Genomic DNA, 19,660 nt, shown 5'->3' on the forward strand with positions numbered 1-19,660 from the left:
TGACAGTTTTGACTCTTGTCAAGAAGCTAATTCAGACAGTTTTGACTCTTGTCGAGGAGCTCATTCTTAAGACCATTATCGGTCCATTCCAGCTCAAACTATGAGCCCTTTATTTTCATTTCATTTTTTTTCTTCTTGAGCCTAATAACCATTGAGCCAAAATTTATTTCTCTCAAAATGAAGACGTGAAACCATCAGTCTCCTTTAGCATTGTGCTTCGGTCACCGCGCCTCCTTCGCAGCTGTTTTCTTCTCCGGTTAACTGGCTATCTTCTCGGCATCCTTCAAGGCACCCATTTTTGGCCTCCACCATCGGTCATTTTGTGTCATACTATTGATGCTCCATCGGTGTGTGGGCTGCGCCTTTGTAGCTTTCTCGCCCTTTCGTCATCTTTGGCCTTCACGACCATTATAGATTTGGAGAGGAGTTGTTCGGTCGCATTCTTCCTCTCCCCCTCGGTCGGACAAACCGTGAACTTCTTCTTATCTTGACATCAGCCTTCTTCTTCGGGCGTGGTTTCTCGAGGTTGGCCACTGGCCTTTCATCTTTAAAACTTTCTGTAAGGGACTCTTCGAATTCTCCCTCTGTCATATTCTCAGACAGAAAAAATGGCCGAAAATCTGTTACGTGTTCCCCCATATTAGCAGCCACCATTTTCCAAAGCTCTTGGTAACTATAAGGAGAAGAGCCTCCAGATTGGAGGGCTAACTGATTCTCAACAACTCCGTAGAGACAATGCCCATCCGGCTTTATTTCATTGATGGTAAATCCAAGAGGCTCGAGCTTTTTCTCTAACTTCTCATCTTCAATCATTCGATCACTCACAATTTGGCTCTGCTCCTCTTGTATTCTTTGCTCCCTGGCTACATCTTGTTCGGCTCTTTTCTTATGCTTTTTGGCACTCTTACTGAGTTTTGGCTGCTCAGCTTTATTTGTGATTGAAACCCCAGAAATAGCCTTCACCACCAAGTCATCAAGCTTTCCTTTTTGACTGCTACTGCTATTAAAGCCTAAAGAAGCCAGTTCATCGGCATGTCTTTCTTTAAGCTTTGTTGAGAGTCTAGCTATCTCTTCATCAATTTGTTTCTTCTTAGTTTTTTGCTCAACCTTGCTACCTTTAGCCGCCGCTTTTTTCATTGCAACTTCCTTGTTCTGCAGATCAGTAGTCTCTTCATGTGTCTCGAAAGCACCTCTTCAAGTGTTTCTTGAACAAAAATATGGGGCGGAGAACTTTGTAAATTGTGGGAATGTAACAATAATTCCTTCACAAAGCAGAATAGCCTATTGATTTTTGGTGCAACCCTTTTTCTTTTTTGGGATTTTTTGGGTACAAGAATCCGATTGAACGGTTCCTCCTTTTTTTGAACAAACTAACTACGGATCGTTAGCTGCTCTGATACCATGTTAGAGAATACTATGCGGAAAATAAAAGACTATTGCAGAAAGTAAAAGACGGGGAGAACTTCAAACACTACATTGTGAATGACTTGAATTGATTATCTCAATGGTTACACAACCTTTTATAGGCTATAATTCTAGCTATACATGGAAAATATATTCTAATTATACTAATATCCTTTGTATTTGATTTTCCATAATCTTTAATTGCTTTCCTTCTTTATTCTTGCCAAAACTTCATCTATTGCCTTCTTGTTCTCCAATTAATTGATTTCCTTATTTCAACATTTTCATCACGGAGCAAAACAAGATAAATCGATTAGAGACGAAAAAGGCCAACAAACACGTTTTGAGATCTCAAACGAGGCTAGTAAGAACAGACTCTTTCAGCTAAAGTGTACATGTACTCCTTGATCCGTGGTTCAGATACCTTTGCTCGTTTCTTCTAATGTTCTATCATCATCATTTTATTCAATCACCAATCAAATGTACAAAATCAAGAAATTTCGACTATTTTTCTAATGCTTAGAGATACAATCATCTAACAATACTACTATGAGATTGTGAATTCTCCATTGTATGAGTATATCAAGTCATGATTATCAAGTTCACATCTTTACGTAACCAAGGCATGAAATATACTACTCCCTCCGTCCCCGATTAGGAGTCGTTGTTTGACTTGGCACGGGTTTTAAGGAAGTGTTTGAATGTTTGGTGTAGTAAATGGAGTTAGGTAGTGGAAGGTGGGACCGCTTTGACTTTTGGTGTAATAAATTTAATTGAATCAATTCAATGTCCAATTAAACTAAATTTACTGCCTAAATCAATTCAATTAAATTTGGTGTTATAAATTTACTGCCTTAAACAATTCAATTACAATTAAATTTGGTGTAATACATTTACTGCGTAAATCAATTCAATTAAATTTAAAGGTGTGGTGATTAACTAAATTTCATGGATTACACTTGTTTACTTTTTATGTGTCTTACCAATATTGAATGGAAAAAAACGTCACAAATTCCCACAGTCAACTTGCACTCCAATTTCACTGCCAACTTGCACTGTACTTTGAAAATTCAATGGAAAACAAGGAAGCAAATTCAAACTCCTGCCCAAAAATAGGGAGGGAAAGCCAAATCCATTCCATGGAGGGAATTTTAACAGCCAAGGAGGGAAAAAATACAAGCAAATTCACAGTGTTCACCAACTCCTATAAATACATTCATTTCTACTCTTCATTTAGTTCCACCAACCAAAAAAAAAGGAAAAGCTATTGGTTTTGTATTAGACCCTCAGAAAATTTTCATCACTGGGCCTGATGGAGAATGAGGTGGCCCGAGTGTTGGTCACTGATCAGGAGCAGCAGGGGCAGGGTGGATGGCATCGGCCTACATTAGCATTGACTAGCCAACAAAAAAACCTCATTCCGCAGTTTCTTCTACAGCGAAGTACCGCTGGAGTGCTGCCAAGAGGCTCTTGTGCAGAGGCTGCCAATAAATTCAACATCCACAAAAGGACAGCAGAGAGAATATGGCACATCAATAAGCAGCAGATAGACAGAGGGGAACCTGTCATGATGCAAGGTAAAGTAACAGGTTATCAACACAAAGACAAACTCATGTTAGATGAAGACAAGTTTAGAAACCTGTCCATGCTTGAGAGATCAACCATAAGGAAGGTTGCTTCTAAGATGGAAGTAAGCAAGACAACAATTGGTAGATTTCTTAAGAGTAATCAATTGAAACCTCATACAAGTGCTATCAAGCCTACACTTACTGAAACCAACAAAATTGAAAGGATGAAATGGTGTCTTTCTCATATTCAGACTACACTCGCTGAAGGTAAACTTCTTTACCATTCAATGCACAACATTGTTCATATTGACGAGAAATGGTTCTATATGACAAAGACATCAGATAGATACTACCTGTTGCCGGATGAAGATGTGCTATACAGGTCCTGTAAGTCCAAGAGATTCATCACTAAAGTGATGTTCATGGCTGCTGTGAGTAGGCCACTTTGTGGGCCTGATGGAGACATCATATTCGATGGTAAAATAGGGTTATTCCCATTTACAGAACATATACCAGCCCAAAGAAGTTCAAAGAACATGCCAAAAGGGACAATGGAGACAAAGCCTATTCAGACAATTACCAAGGAAGTCATGACAGCTTGTCTCCTAAACCAGGTATGCCACTTTTTATGTCAATAAAGCTATCAGACATCATATTCATGTCATCACATAGTCACATACACATATCATTGCCAGATTATACCATCAATCAAAGCCAAATGGCCAGCCAATGCAAGCAAGAAGATTTTCATACAGCAAGATAATGCCAAACCTCACCTTAGAGCAGCTGATCATCAGTTTGAGGCACTTGCAAGTACTGATGGATTTGAATTCCATCTAATTAGCCAACCACCCAACTCCCCAGACACAAATGTGTTAGACCTTGGGTATTTCAGGGCAATACAGTCACTACAAGATGACAAGATGGCCACAAGTGTAGATGATTTGCTTAGGAATGTGTTTACCTCATTTGAAGAACTCTCACCACAGACTCTGAATAGAGTATTCATCACTTTGCAAAGCTGTTTGACAGCAATATTACAAGTGCATGGGAAGAATAACTACAAGATCCCTCATATGAACAAGAACAGATTGGAAAGAACAGAGGGGTTACCTTTACAACTTCAGGTTGAAGAAGGACTGGTGAGAGAGAGCTTGGAGTATCTAAAGCTGTCTGAAAACAACACTGGGGACTCATATGACATAGGGCGGCTTAACCATGCTTTAGGGTACTAGACATAAGTTTAGGGACTGAAGTTTACAGTATAAGCACCAACATATGTTGGTGTTTAAGATGTAAACTCTATTTTTTGTGCATATGCTGCATTTTTTGTTAATGCCATCAGAGAAGTGTCATCACATGGCATCAGCCTCCAAACCCTTCATAGGGGGTGGCATACTAAGCTAAATAGGCTGCATTTTGTATAAACATCATCACTGCACACACAACTAAGTAATCAGTGAATATTTTTTGTATTATCACTTCAAATCAGCATGCAAACCCTTCATATGGGGTGGCTATTTTTTCATTTCCCTCAGAACAGCTTCATCACAGGGCATAAGGCCAACAAAACAAGGCCTAGGAGCAACACATTACACTTACAACAGCCTCCAAACCTGACACAGGGGTGGCTGGGTTAAGTATGCAGAAAAGCTTCATCACAGGGCATATGGTCAACAACACAAGACCTAGGGACATCAGAAGACACTAACACAGCCTTCAAACCTGACACATGGGTGGCTAAGCTTCCCCTCAGAAAAGCTTCATCACAGGGTATATAAACAACATCACAATGCATAGGGACATCAGAGGACAGTTACAACAGCCACACAAATGCACATACACAGTCATCAACAATTCCCCCCTGCCTCAATATCACATAAACATGGATCAATATCATATACACAGTCAGGAACAATTCCCATAGCCTCAATATCACATACACATTGACCAATATCGCATAAACAGTCAGGAGCAATTCCCACAACCTCAAAATATCACATAAACATGGACCAATATCGCATAAACATGGCGCAATGCACATAAGCATGGAGTACATCAGAAATAGGCTACAATTTCCTAATGTCAAAAGCCTCCAAACCCTAAAAAGGGGGTGGCTCTGAATTTGAAAGAAACTCACAAATCAAAAGATATCCTTCATGCAAGGAAACATGATTAATAGCATAGCTTTTTCATTGTCGATGTACTCTCTGTTTGGCTCCACCGCCGGCTGCATTGCTCCATCTATGCCTTCCCCGATGTCATCCAAACCAATGGAAGGTGCTTCGCTTTCCCCCAAATTAACATAGCCTGAATGTGGCTTGAACTCCGGCCAATCAAAGGGGGCAAACGGAGGCTGAGTTTCAGATTCGGCGAAACCCGTAGCCGGATCTTCGGTTTCAGATCCGTCGGTTAATGGGGACGGAGATAGACTGTCAGGAACGTAGAAGCCCTCGGACGGAGGTTGAGTTTCAGATCCATCAAAACCCCTTTGCCGCAGCTTCGGTTTCAGATCCGTCCATGGCGTCCGATGGATCTTCAGTTTCAGATCCGTCAAACACCAAATCGGGCCCTTCAGCCCCGTCGTCGCCTATGAACGGTGGAACACCGTGAACCACGAGCCGACGACCAATTGCGTCGTAATCAACCCAGTCCGGCGGTGTTTCAGGGATGACGGTGTCCATTTTTTCGGAGGGATGCGGAGGGAGACTGAGTGAGGCGAAGAGGGAGAGGAGTAATGAGAGAGATGTTGTCTAGAGTGAGAGAGATGTTGTCGAGAGTGAGAGAGAGAGTCGAGAGTGAGAGAGTTGAATCGAGAGTGAGAGAGTTGACTGCAAACCCTAATGTTTGCATTTTCTTTTTTTTTAAGTGTAAATAATGGCATTTTTTGTAAAATTTGCTAAACATAAAGGGTAATTTTGATGTCCAAAAATGGTAAGTGAGAAGAGTGACTCTTATTGGGGGACATCCCGAAAAGGAAATTAGCGACTCTTATTCGGGGACGGAGGGAGTACTACGTAGTACTATTTTTATTCTTCTTCTCGGCTGAAGCTCTGTTCCTTTATCTCTTTTTCAACTTTCAAATGGATTCAGTAATTACCTTTTTCTCGGACTTACAAACTTTTAGCAACTTACTATACTGATTCAGCCCATAATATTTGTAACATAGTACTATTAAAAAACTCAAATTCAGCCCATAATAATTCGTACTATAGAATATATTATTGAAAAACTCAGAGGTCATGTTTGGTTGTCAGGATTGTGTATGATAAAATAATCTGATTCCTTAAATTTTGAATTTCTATGTTTGTTTCGATTTTTAATCAAACTGAGAAAGTAATCAGAATCCCGAAACAAGGAAAGTTAGTACATAACTCTCCGGGTTCTGAATCCTAACTTTTCTTAGGTATTCTATTTCCCAATTTTAGGATTCTTACATATTTAATGCAATATAGTATAATTTTATTATTATTGTATTAATTAATATTTTAAAAATACTTTAAATTATAAATCATACTTAACTTTAGTATAATAAATATTATTATTAAAATTATCATAATTATAACTATATTATTATAATATTTATATATAATTGTTATTATCATAATAATAATTAATAATTTATTAAATAATTAAAATATAATTATATAATATAAATTATACAATAATAAATAATTATTATTTTATAAATTAATTATTAATTAATAAAACCGTACGGAAATTTTAAATTATAAAATTTAAAAATTATATCTTTAAATATTTTAGTTACAATAATAATAATTATATATTATTATATATTAGATGGATGGGGAGTGATCAATTGCTAACTACTTAGCAATCACAAATTAAGATCAAATCTTAGCCATTAGATTATGAGATCTAGTGGTTGAAATTAAAAAATTATTAAACAAACTTAAAGGGTATTAATGTCATTTCTCTCTCATCAAAATCAGCTTAAAACTTTACAAAAATATATATCAAATTAAACATAATTTTATAAGGATTCCAACGAGATCTCAATTGCATATGTTCCGACGATATTCGGGTGATGAAATTTGATTAATTATATTTCAATTTTCGTACATGTTGATAAGCAGATTTTATCAACAAATGCAAAAAAAAATCTCAATATAGTGTATGCAAAATCTCAATATAATTATGTAAAATATCAATAAAATTGTGTTAATATTTTCTTGTACTTGTGTTGATATTCTCATGTCATATTGTTGATATTTGTAATACAATATGTTGATATAAAAAAACACCCACGAAAATTATCATATGATAACATAATGACGATATTACCCTTTTGTTGATATTTTGTCAACTATTTATTGAAATTTGTGAGCTTTAGAGCATCCACATCCGTGCTCTTGCCAACGAGTACGGATGTGGGCCCAGACCCACTTTTACTCCCTACTCTTAGACAAGAGCACAACACCCACATCCGTGCTCTTCCGCAAGGACATGCTCAAGGGTCCCACCATTCTATTATTAAATTTAAATAAAAATATTTTCACAATATTAAAATGCATTAAAAATAACTGGAATAATATTACAAATTACAAAAAAATTACATAATTAAAATTCTAAAAATTAAAATTTTCTTCATTAAAGTCTTACAAATTAAAAATTACATAATTTAAACCTAAAAATTGCATTATTATATTCATAAAATTAAAAAGTCCCACTACTCGTGGCCGAATTTTGCCCAAATGGATGATGAATGTGTGTATTTATAAATGATTTTGGGATTAAATTTTAAAAAAAATTCAAATAAATGGTAATAAAATCTGTATATTTTTGGGAACCCCAAAATATTTTTTTTTATTTTTGGTATTATTTTTTATTTTTTTAAAAAAAGAAAAAAAAATGCCAACGACCAATAGAAACGCGTCACGTCGCCCTACTCGCTGGCACGAACGTGCTCTTAGCTAAGAGCAGCGCTGTGCCAGCGGCAAGAGCGCATCGGCGGACAGCGGTGTCGTGCCGCTGGCACGGACGGACGGACAGCGGTGTGTTCTCCGCTGTGGATGCTCTTAATCTCATCCACTCAATTCAAAATCTAAGGGTGTAGATTTAGTCTTAGTTTTGGATTATGGTGTTATAAGCATTAGAAGATGACCCTTAGATGGATAATTCATATTTAAACTATGCATCGTAAAATAAATATAATAATAGTAATAAGTAGTATATTTTTAGATAGTGTTTAAATCAAATATAAAATTTAAAATCTTGATATTTTCCAAACATAAGAAAGTAAAGTTATTAGGAATCACATTTTCTGGATTCATTTTTCGGATAATAGTTTTTCTTGCCAACTTTACTTTCCCGTCAACCAAACATGACCAAAATGAATGAGTAAAAATCATCTTTTGATTTTACAAACTTTATAAACAATAAATTTTATGCTCCACAAACATAAGTAGTACTATGAAAAAGGGGCAGGGCTGGCCCAGTTTCAATGGGATTTGTCTACCTGATTTATTAAAAAGTGGGCTTCAGCAAACACTATAATGGGCCGTTTCGGGCTTCAAATCTGTAGTATTATTATATAGATGATAATTGAAAATTATAAATTAACAATTTAAATTGGATAACATGTTGTTGATGTCACATTCCAACTTCAATATAGTTCATATGTAACATTAACATACGACACTATCATCAGACACAAAATTAAAGTAATCGGATTAATCGTGACAACAAAGTGGAAGCTTGTCAATCAAATCCAAACTTGTTTTTCAAATGCTGGAATTTATTATTTTAGGTTGGACATATTTGTTGTTTATTTATTGTATTTTGCCTCAGTTATGAATTATTTGCATGACCTTTTGGGCCCATATGGTATGAGATGTAGATGCATCTCGCAAAAATCTCCTTAAATAGTGACAAAAAATAAGTACTTTGTCCTCCATATTACAAGCAAGGTCGAATTAGTCTCATGTGACAAAAAGTATGCATTAGTTTTTATTCCATTAAGTGGGAATTTTCAATTAGGGCATTAGCAACGGAGCGCCCTATAGGGTCTAATGGGACAAAAAGTATGCATTAGTTTTTATTCCATTAAGTGGGAATTTTCAATTAGGGCATTAGCAATGGGTCGCCCTATAGGGCGCCCTATGCACCGCCACATCATCATTTTATTCTCATACCCTTCCACCTGCAGTGGGGCGCCCTATAGGCCGCCCTATAGGTTTCAATATTGTTTTGTTAATTTAAGCCGCCCTCCGGACTATTCGGACTTGTGTATTCACCGGAATCCATTTTATAGTGTAATTTGAGAGTGGAAATGTGAATGGAAATGTTAAAAATGTGAATGTGGGGTAGGGGGTATTTATATAAAAATAATTTTCGAATTAAAAAAATAAAAACAAAAACGCGTTGCATCGTTCGCGTCGCCCACAGTGGGCAGACGATGCATCGGGCATCATCCGCACACCCACAGTGGCGGACGATGACACGCCCGAGCAGGTGTAGTTCCAATTTGACACGTCATTTTCCTGCAATTTAGGCCTTTTATAAGGGCATCCGCAATGGGGCGGACGAGGCGCGCCCGATGCCCTTTTATAAGGGCATCCGCAATGGGGTGGACGATGGCGCGCTCGAGGCAGCGGGCGGCCTATCGTCTGCCCCATTGCGGATACCCTTATAAAAGACCTAAATTGCAGGAAAATGACGTGTCAAATTGGAACTACACCTGCTTTTCTTTGACTCAAATTCCGAGTTCCAATAATATGAGTACTATTATTAATCCGCCAATGAGTATATTTGAAAAAAAAATCTTAAAAAAATCTGAAATTGAACAAATTGTGTTTATGTTACAAGTCTTTTCTTAGGCCGTAGTTTATTTATTTAATTAATTCTAGATTTGGTGCACCATATTCAATTGATTTTTACAAAATGTGACAAGAAACTACTCCATAAAGATAACAACGAGTCAATAACTATAGTATTGAAGGCTCAAAGCTCAATTACTCAACCAATTCATCCCAAAAGGGAAAAACCATTACATAAAAAGGCCAGCAAGATAAAGGCAGCAACTTCAACACTGAGCAATTTACAGTCAAAATAACTGACACATCCAATCAATGTTTACTGAAACCAAAAATGAAGGTTGCAACAATCTACTTATAAAAGAATCCAACTCTTAACTCACAAATCTCACATCCATCAAATTCCCAGAAACACACACACATGATGCAAAATTCTTATTAAGGTAATCAATTTGCTGTGAATTCAATGATCCAAGAAAGAATACCATCTTCCAATTCTCTTCTCAGAAACATTAATAAATGTACAAAATTACAGGGGAGAGACAGCAAATTTCTTTCCAAAAATCCCATCATTCTTTTTTCCTTCTATGCTAACAATAAGCTGAAAAAACAATCCACCAGAAAAATGCTGGAGTTTGTTGTGCTAATTAATTATTATGTGTAGATTTGATATCATTTTCATTCAGCTCTTTGTACAGCAGTCTTGAAGAGCAGGATGTATAGCTTCTGATCCATGGAGAAATACATAAATCCACCCACTGAATGTGTCACAAATGACCCAAAACTGGTCCCTACTATGCAGTGCCAAGCAGGTCCATATACCCCATCAAACTCCTGTCAAAAGCAACACATCATAACTATCTCATCAATGCTATTAGGATAGTTATGCATATCACTCTGTATGTGTGTGTGTGTGTGTTTTAACTCTAGATATTTCACAACATTTAATGGGAATCTAAAGAAACCGATGAAAGCCCTCATCATAATCAATCAAGAAGATTGATTTAGGGCTAATAACTGATTGAACTTGGTTACCTTTTTAAGTGTGAAAGCTAGAGTCTTGGAAGTGAATTTTTCCAAGCTATCATGCGCCTTTCTTGCACAATTGACAGCATGAACCTGCATGAACGGCGGCATATCGACGGCCACAACCTTCACGCCGCTGCAGGAGAGGAAATCAGCGAGCTCGACTTGCGAGCTGCAGAAGGATCTCCTTCTCCCTCCGCCACTGACGGTTGGAGGGATCGAGGAGAGAGAGTTTCTTCCCCTCACAGCTTCTTGCTGCAGCCCCTTCAGCTTCTCCTTCTCCACATCGATCTCGTCGAAAGACGACATTTTGGGGTCTTTCTTGAAAGAGGGCTTCTTTAAATCGTCGCCCTCCTTCTTCAGCTTCTCCTTCTCCACATCGATCTCGTCGAAAGATGGCATCTTGGGGGCTTTCTTGGAAGAGGGCTTCTTCAAATCGTCGCCCTCCTTGTCCTTGTTGAATTTGGAGCTCACCACCAGCTGTTTCTTCTCGACGATTTTGTCTTGGGCGGAGAAAAAGGCGCCATTTCTGGCGTGGTGAAGGCTGCTGGATTTGGTGAGGGTGGTGCAGGATGTGTCGTGGAGATTTGGGGGGTCGGGTTGGGGGTGGGGGGAGAAGTGCTTCTTGTTGTTTGTGTAGAGCTTGGAGAAGCGGTGGGAGATGCTCTGGATGGTGGAGGGTGGGGCGGCCACGGCGGGATCTGGGAGGGGGTGCGGGTGGCGGTGGCGGTGGGCGGCGGTGGAAGAAGGGTTGGGTTTGGGTTTTCTTGATGTGGGATCCATGGCTGCTGCTAAAATGCGCCTATGGCTCTGGGATAGAATGTGAAAATGGGGCTATGGAATGGTGTTGGGAAGATTAACTCTTCAATAGGGTACACTGTGTGTGTGAAAAAGTGAGAGACAGAGAGAGTTGTAACTTGTACATATGGATGGGAATGGATCCCCTGCTGTGCTCCCACCACAGCAGGGAGTGCTGTGCTCTCACAGCCCAATTAAAAAAGTAAAATTTAATTAATATTTTAATATTTTATTTTATTAATAAAATATTGTGCTAGAGCACAGCACTCTCTGCTGTGGTGGGAGTACAGCAGGGGATCCATTCCCCATATGGATGTGGACTATACTTGCAATTGCAATGAGATCTGTGTGTTGGGATTGGTTCTAAAATGCGCTGGGGGAGAAGGGGGCCAAATGAGGCATTTCGGTGTTTGTTGACTGTTGACTGGATCTGCATCCCGCATCATGTGGTACTGTGTGCATTAGCAGTGGTACCTGGAATTTTCATGTGATGAATTTCTGTTTAGCGAAGGTATAATTTGAAGCTACCGAACTTTAACAACCCATTCATTCATTTATTATTTATTCCTATTCATTTAAATGCTGCGGTTTCTGGAATTAATGCAGTCTTTGTTTCTTGATTTGGGAGGGTAAAACATATTGTTAGGATCTCAAGAATAGGACAAGATTTTTATGAATCTAAAAATGGTAGCTACACATTGGGTTGGAATATTTTCTTATGTATAGAAATGAGTTCTTCAATGTTTTCGAGGTTGGTGAACTGATTAATTTCTTCTCGTTCTTCAATATTTTGAATATAAATAAACACATAAGTATCGAATCTTGGTAAAAAAATCTATTTTGCATAATAACGAAAGAAATCTACTACTGTAAGTAAACTTTGGACTTATATGTGTGATCGATATATCTCATAGTATTAACATTCTAACATTGGATTGTCAAGATATAAAATATAAATCAAGTTCAGTTGCAAAATTAAAAGTAATACACAAGCAAAAAAAATTTATTGTGTTTTTAGTTGTCAACATTCGATAATTTAATACTCCTATATACTCTAGCTATCAAAATTCGTATAAAAAAATAAAAAATAGTACTACTACATATTTTACTCTTCATTAGTAGTTCTTAAAATTATTATGTTTATAAGCAAAAAAAAGCTGCATTATAACGAGCAAAATAAAGAGTGACAATATTTACAGTGAAAAATTCAAAAATAATCTTATTTAGCGATATCTTAAAATATGAATATACAGACATTTATTCAAGATCAGAGAAAGTAGATAAACTCAATGTACAATATCAATATTGCTTTTTACGTGGAGTATATATTACTCGTTCACTGTCCATAATAAAGTAAGAAATAGATAGAGACAAAAAATTATTGGAATACTGTTAGAAAAATATAGAGCATATGCATATATCATTAGAGAGAAACATACTCTAAATCTTTTGAGATTAGTTTTTATGAACATGCCAAATTTGAAAAAAAAAAACTATTGATTATGGACGGTTAATAAAAAAATTGAATAAAGTTATTTATGAAAAAAATAAAATCTAGTGTCGTTCTGGTGAAATAACACTATAGGAATATCCAAATTAATATGTATAAACAAATCCACTTTCAACAAATGGTATTTTACTTATGTGACTCCCACTTATGCAGTAATTGTTAGGCCAACAACAGCCTCTCCTTCGACTTATTTGCATGTTGTGGGCCTTTTAGGCACTCTTTTTAAATTATGTTTAATATAATACTGTACAATAAAATTCGAGAAATTCAATTATTGTTTTCAATAAAATGCCAAGATTTGATTAAAAAGTTTCGAACAATTAAACATTCAAATGATAATGAAAAGATGTCCGTTGCCAAGAAGGCAAGAACTATTTGGTCAATGAATTTTATAGATGCATTTTGAAATTTGACTCTCACACGTGTACAGGTTGTAATTAGTAGTGGTGGGAATTCCCAAATTAATCACCTCCTAGTTATTGTTAATCACTACTCCACTTTTTAATTAAAATTAAAACTATGATTGGGATGTAACAGGCGGTGATTAGGGTTTTAAACTTGAGTTTTATTCGATATAATTATCATTATACTCGTGTTGTTAAGTGCATTACATACATAAGTAACTTCGAATCATTTTATTGCAAATTAGTGTCTCATTTTCTGAACGCACACTGTCATTAATTATATTTTTATTGTAAAATATGGAGGACGAATGCCGTAACAATAAAGTTGAAGAATCAAGAAAGTGGGTCTCTAATTATAAGAAATAAATTATGAATTGATAGAACCAATTTCTTTTATGCATGAAAGCTACATGAATCAATAATATACTATTCATTTCATTAAATTAATGTGGACCACTCTTTGGTTTATACACAGCAACACGGAACTCTCCATCATCAACTCTGTCTCTACATTATTTACTCAGAAAATGGTCCCTGCACCCACAACAATAAATATACTAATAATACTAGTAGTAACTAATTATCATTGTGTACCTATAATTTCTGTCCCTTTCAATCTTCCTAATATTTATTTCTACAAGTGAATTTGAGTGTTTTCATTTATGGCTTTTAACAGTAATTAAAGATGTCTTCATTAATAACCATAAAATAATGACATTCAATCTTTCCTCTCTTCATGAAAAAATACTTTAGATGGATATGGGTACAAAACTAAAAACAAACTAAAGGATGAGAATAGATGATCATTGCGCTGGTGCAGGAAACACACACAGAATCATTCTGGAAACATAATATTTGTTTATCTACAAACAAAGAAACAGATAAGAAAAGAGGGAAGAAATTTGAATGTAACGCACACACTGGAATCTACAATCATCAATGAGATGAAGTATGGAATTGCACAGGCTTTGTCCCTACAATATGATGGCATGAGATTATAATTCCTAAGAAGGGGCTACCACACCCTCAGATTTGTTCCCAAAATAAGGAAAGGAGAACATGATTAATTTTTAAAATATTCATCTAAATAAAACACTATCCACAACAGCATCACAATACAGAAGAGTAATAATTCGAATCTCATGTCCGATCCAATTCCTCCACCACCGCGAAACCCAGTTAGATCCCAAACGACGAGTTCTTACAAGTATTGTACATTCTCTCCGTCGTTCAGATCCCAGAATACAAACTAGGTACACTTGGAATCTTTGTGTCATAGCTCATAAAATGACACATAAGCAAAAGGGTTATATACCAATTATATGTGAATGCCAACTCAGTTGATTAATGGTACAACAGATTGACACACAGAAAAAATTTCCAAGATTGGGTTGATTTCACATGATAAACTCATTCCAATACTCCTAATTGTACAGGCAAATCATGCAAGGACAGATTATGCTTCATAATGGATATCTCTGCTTTCTATTTAACTACTATGTATTAAGAGCTTTTGGATAATGCCAGTCAGCTTAGTAGCGATGTGCAATGTGTGAGCTGCTACACTTTTAGTTCCATGGACTAGGGAGCCTGCCATCCCGAAAAACTGAAGTGCCTCCAGATGCTGCAGGAGATGGAGATGAGGCTATATAACTTGCTCCTGAAAGAGAAACTGATGGAGGTCCTTGCGCAGCAGGTGTGAACCGGGACGGACTGCCTGCAACTACTAGTGTAGTCCTGTAAGAATGGGGTACCTGCCACCATCAAACCAAGTTAATGCACTACATGACTAAAAGCTCTGGAAAAGTACGAGGCTCAGATCCACAGCCATAACGAGCCATGCAAGTTTCACAAGTTATCTGGAAAACTTTATAATCAAATAGACAGCAATTGCCAGATTGGAGTAAGACAGCTCTTTCTAGATAGGCAAACCTGAGGAATAAAGAGAAAAGAACAATCTAGTGGAGATTTGAACAAATACCGTGTTTGATACGGGCTTCCGCTGTTGGGAGTCAGAACATGGTGAACTACTGCTTGTACGAACTAAATGACGAGAATGCACATTATGGTTTGAAACACCATCAGCTTCTCCTCCCTCCAATTCACCACAATGATTTACGTCTTTTCCAATCCTGGGGGTATTGACCTTAATCATTGAACCTGAATCAGTTGTGTTATCAACTTGTAGTGGAAGAGGAGGGCGGCTTGGCATTCCTTGCGCACAATTCTGGCGCTTTAAGTGCTCTTCTGCACTCAGAATCTGCCAGAAGAAAATATACCACATGATTACAACCTTCCAGCAAGATTCAACATTAAAACCCAAAAAATCCAGAAGGCAAATGTTACCTGTTTAAGTACTTGTACTAGACTATGCTTTTTCTCATTCAGAACTTCCAACTTCTCCTTAACCTCCTTGGTTCTTTTATCCACATCAATTGCAGCATTTTCCATGTTGACTTTCTAAAATGTGATCAGAAAGAAATGAATAAGAATATGCAACAAGAGAAGAACAGATAATAGTTTGTTTGTAATTATACTAGCAGTGTTCAAAGGTCAAGATGGTTTGATTGATGTTGCTGATCTAAGGGATCATAAGCAACTATGCTGCATCTCATATCAGCTAGCCTACTAGGCATAATACAGTGTTCCAACGGGGAAGAAACAAATTTTAATCAGGAAGCAAGAAAAGAGCAGCAGGTATAACGCTTTGTACCAATTTTGTAGGCCAAAAATTGCTTCTTCAGTGAAGTAAGGCTTAAAAGAATTATGATAATGCTCAGATACAAATATATAAGGTCCCAATGTGTCAACAAGGTTCATCTCTTAATATATTCATTCTTGCACTAACAGAAACTTGACATCTAAACTCTGCAGATCTGCCTTTTGATAACCCTCAAAATGAGGCATGAGGAGACCCATCACCTAGCTTCATCCGGTAAGACATATACACAGACTATGAAAGAATCATGGTATACGCAAGTCCAACAAATCATTTAATTTGTCATAAGCAAATGTGATCCTTGATTGAGCGAACATGGAAATCTCATATACAAGCTTAACATTCTGTTGGCTATCATGATTAAAGCATCACCTTAAAGTTGAGCTAACTGGACTCACAAGACAATCTTCACAAATCCATAAAAAAAAGGTGGAAAAAGACAATGAATTGAAATCATAAATATAATTCTTCTTTTATAACATTAAACACCAATATTGAAAGTGAACCATGCTCTCTTAATTATTGTAAGCTATCCTGTAATATCAGCTCTGGAAAATTCTCTTTTTGGGAGATATTGGAAAAAAAAAAGATTCGCAGAATGTGAACCTTTTTTATTTTATTTCTATGAATGGGAAACACGCCAATGATATCGGCATTCAAATTAAAAAATAATGGAAGACGGCAAATAGAATTGGCATGTCTACTCCATTCTTTAAAGAAGCATACAAGGTGAAGTCTCAAAGTCCTCACCGGAATCTCCATTATGTGTTCACAACTCAGGTGTGACTCACTGAATGAAGAGCTGCAGTTCAAGGATGAGGAGGTGCTGGAGTCTCAAAGTCATCACCGGAATCATCTGCCAGCCACACATCTCGCCTCGATCCGACCCACCTCCATGTGCAGATTTCTTCCGTCACGCCAATAAGACTGGCTTCTTTAAAAAGATGGAGCAGACACACCAAATCTATTGGCGCTTTCCAATTTCAATTAAACACGCAAATAAAAACGACGTCTTCCATTATATTTTGCCAATTCTATTGCCATTTTCCAATTTTAACTAAACACGCCAATACAGATGCGTCTTCCATTATTGTTTTAATCGAACATGCCAATAGCATTGCCGTTTTTTCTATTGATAGAAATAATAGAAAAAAAGGTTAACCTTTATTCAAAGATCTCCCAAAAGGAAAAAATTTCCCAGCTCTACTACATATTTCCTTGCTTTGTAATCTTTTACCCCTGAAATTTTCCCAGCTCTACTACATATGAACATAAAATCCATTAACACTTAGCAACCACTGAAATTTCTACATATCACACAAACGCAAAAATGAGCTAACAAAGCCTAATTAGACCACCAAAAACCTACTACAATATAAGCAATAAAGCAATGAACAATCATTCCCATCAATTTCAAAATAAGATTCAGAAACAGAGAGGCAGCAACATAATACCTCGACCGCCTTATTCAGCGGAACCTCTGGTGCACCGTCGTTCATGACAGTCTCCGCATCCTCCTTCAAAGCCAAAACATTATCCCTCTCCACCAATTTTCGCAAACACCCTTTTCCTCCTCCATCTATCGAAATCTCATCCACCTCCTTCTCCCCTTCTCCCTTCATGAAGTGCTCCTTTACAATCAAGTCAGAATTCGAGCAGAGTTTATCAACATGATTACCATCACCAATTCCAGTCGCTGTATTACGCACGGGGTTCGGACCAAAATTGCCACAGCTGTGGTTGGAATTTTGGGCGGGGGCAGGCGAAGGGTTAGGGTTCGAAACTGTTGCTACGCGGGAAAGGGCTCTAGCTCGGCGGAGGAGGAGGATTTTGAATTCTTTGAGTGAAATTTTGGGGGCGGGGCTGGGCCATCGGTGAGTCACGCCGGTCACCTTGTGGAGGTTGCCTTTGTACAGTGATATCGCCACCATTTCCTTCTCTCTTCTTCCCCTTTCCCTCTCTCTCTCTTTCTGCTTATTGTGATCACCTTGTGAAGTTTGTCTTTTATTTTACTCTCTTTCATTTTATTAATTGAGGGCTCGTTTGATATATTGATGATGGCAAGATAGGGCCCAAATAATGATAAATATCTGCAAATTTCAGGTGTTTGATAACAAGTATTATAATCATAATGGGCCTTGTTTTTTTGCAAAAGCCCAACTCGGCCAACAAATTTTGAAAGCAAAATACACTGATATATATCTACAACACTACAGCATTTTGTGGGTTAGCACTGTAGCATCAAGAAGTGTACACAGTTTCAAAAAAATATCCCTTTCATACCTATCTTGCTGGAGCCTCATTTTGTGATACATTCTTGAAGTCTGACGAAATCCATCAAAATTACTTCATGGAATGGTAAGAATTCAAAATGTTGGGTGAGACCGACGAAGTTGGTTCAGCGCTCCTCGATCCCTGTGATTTAGTAATTTTTTGTTTCCTAGAGTGAAGGAGTGTATGAGTTTTTTTGGGGATTTTAATTGGAACAGATTTTTGCCTTGTAGGTGTTTGAAGAATTGCTTCTTAGTGGTTTCCAACCGTGCACGACGAGCTCCATCAAAGATGTCAGCAGAACCTGTTCCTCACGATCACTCCACATACGCCTAGTCCGATCAATTTTGGGTTGTTTCAATTCAACCTACCAGTAGCTACTCCTATCACACAACATTTGAAAACACAAATAACTCATCACCAATAATGAAGCGGACTAAATAAATGACAATATCCAGACTCCAACTACAAACCTCCAGAAGCAGGAGCTGGGTCCACACTTGCTTTGTAACGCTGAAAAGCATCCATGCTTCCTGAACCAATCAGAACGGATTTTAGGATTTATAACATACTGAAAAATATTTTATGGAAACAAACCAAGAAATAGCAAATAAATTTCATTAACAAGTGAGTATAAGAGGGACATTGGACAGGGAAAACTCGCATCAGACATGCGAACTGCAGTAAGAGAATCGTTACAAAATTCTAGTGTAAAATCATAGATTACCTTGCAAACTCATATGAAGTAAAATGCGGAAGATAAGAGGGAAATTTGGACAAGGAATTGTGATTCTCGCTAGGGCTATTTAGAGAGGGAAATTAGAGGGAAAAATGAGAGGAAATTAGAGAGGGAAAATGAGAATGAGATTAGAGAGGGAAATTAGAGAGTGAAAAATTAGAATGAAATTTGAGAGGGAAAAAACGAGTGGGAAATGAAATTAGAGAGGGGAAAATTTCTCGGCCAAACATGAGTTAGAGAGGGGACATCTATCATAATCTAAAGTGGCAGTTTAATGAAAAGACTTATTTGCCCTTTTTGGCGGGAAAGTGTAAAGCTATTTTGTTTGCCCTTTTGGTCATTTTGAGAAATGCAACTATTGGATAGAAAAAAGCAGCTGCAATATTGCCTTCTCAAATAGTCCAACCAAAAGCAAGCTTCTTAAAGAAGATTTGAAACACTTTTA

General features: G+C 37.2%; 3 protein-coding genes and 1 pseudogene across 3 annotated transcripts; 1 reads left to right on the top strand and 3 right to left on the bottom strand.

Annotated features, from left to right (window-relative positions):
• Nucleotides 1-408: 408 nt before the first annotated feature.
• On the bottom strand, nucleotides 409-1,403 carry LOC121760809 (annotated as a pseudogene).
• A 1,313-nt stretch (nucleotides 1,404-2,716) lies between these two features.
• Nucleotides 2,717-4,207, top strand: LOC121760810. Its single transcript, XM_042156423.1, has 2 exons — nucleotides 2,717-3,586; nucleotides 3,668-4,207. The coding sequence occupies exons 1-2, from the start codon at nucleotides 2,717-2,719 to the stop codon at nucleotides 4,205-4,207; spliced, it is 1,410 nt and encodes a 469-aa protein (XP_042012357.1).
• A 6,008-nt stretch (nucleotides 4,208-10,215) lies between these two features.
• On the bottom strand, nucleotides 10,216-11,697 carry LOC121760051. The gene is made up of 2 exons (XM_042155652.1): nucleotides 10,784-11,697; nucleotides 10,216-10,582 (listed from the first exon to the last, which is right to left on the bottom strand). Exons 1-2 carry the CDS (start codon nucleotides 11,555-11,557, stop codon nucleotides 10,427-10,429), a joined length of 930 nt encoding a protein of 309 aa, XP_042011586.1. The 5' UTR covers nucleotides 11,558-11,697; the 3' UTR covers nucleotides 10,216-10,426.
• Nucleotides 11,698-14,781: 3,084 nt separating this feature from the next.
• Nucleotides 14,782-18,202, bottom strand: LOC121761371. The gene is made up of 4 exons (XM_042157031.1): nucleotides 17,660-18,202; nucleotides 15,833-15,946; nucleotides 15,468-15,746; nucleotides 14,782-15,240 (listed from the first exon to the last, which is right to left on the bottom strand). The coding sequence occupies exons 1-4, from the start codon at nucleotides 18,134-18,136 to the stop codon at nucleotides 15,055-15,057; spliced, it is 1,056 nt and encodes a 351-aa protein (XP_042012965.1). The 5' UTR covers nucleotides 18,137-18,202; the 3' UTR covers nucleotides 14,782-15,054.
• Between the last annotated feature and the right edge of the window lie 1,458 nt (nucleotides 18,203-19,660).

This window comes from Salvia splendens, chromosome 13, assembly GCF_004379255.2.
Source record: "Salvia splendens isolate huo1 chromosome 13, SspV2, whole genome shotgun sequence".
NCBI lineage: Eukaryota > Viridiplantae > Streptophyta > Magnoliopsida > Lamiales > Lamiaceae > Salvia > Salvia splendens.

What these genes read in the sequence shown, in the direction of transcription:
- LOC121760810 (XM_042156423.1), top strand. Translation starts at nt 2,717, where the DNA reads ATGGAGAATGAGGTGGCCCGAGTGTTGGTCACTGATCAGGAGCAGCAG. An exon ending in CAGCTTGTCTCCTAAACCAG is followed by an intron (nt 3,587 to 3,667) that starts GTATGCCACTTT and finishes TATCATTGCCAG; the next exon opens with ATTATACCATCAATCAAAGC.
- LOC121760051 (XM_042155652.1), bottom strand. Translation starts at nt 11,557, where the DNA reads ATGGATCCCACATCAAGAAAACCCAAACCCAACCCTTCTTCCACCGCC. An exon ending in TAGCTTTCACACTTAAAAAG is followed by an intron (nt 10,583 to 10,783) that starts GTAACCAAGTTC and finishes TGCTTTTGACAG; the next exon opens with GAGTTTGATGGGGTATATGG.
- LOC121761371 (XM_042157031.1), bottom strand. Translation starts at nt 18,136, where the DNA reads ATGGTGGCGATATCACTGTACAAAGGCAACCTCCACAAGGTGACCGGC. An exon ending in CGCTGAATAAGGCGGTCGAG is followed by an intron (nt 15,947 to 17,659) that starts GTATTATGTTGC and finishes ATCACATTTTAG; the next exon opens with AAAGTCAACATGGAAAATGC. An exon ending in GGAAGCCCGTATCAAACACG is followed by an intron (nt 15,241 to 15,467) that starts GTATTTGTTCAA and finishes TGATGGTGGCAG; the next exon opens with GTACCCCATTCTTACAGGAC.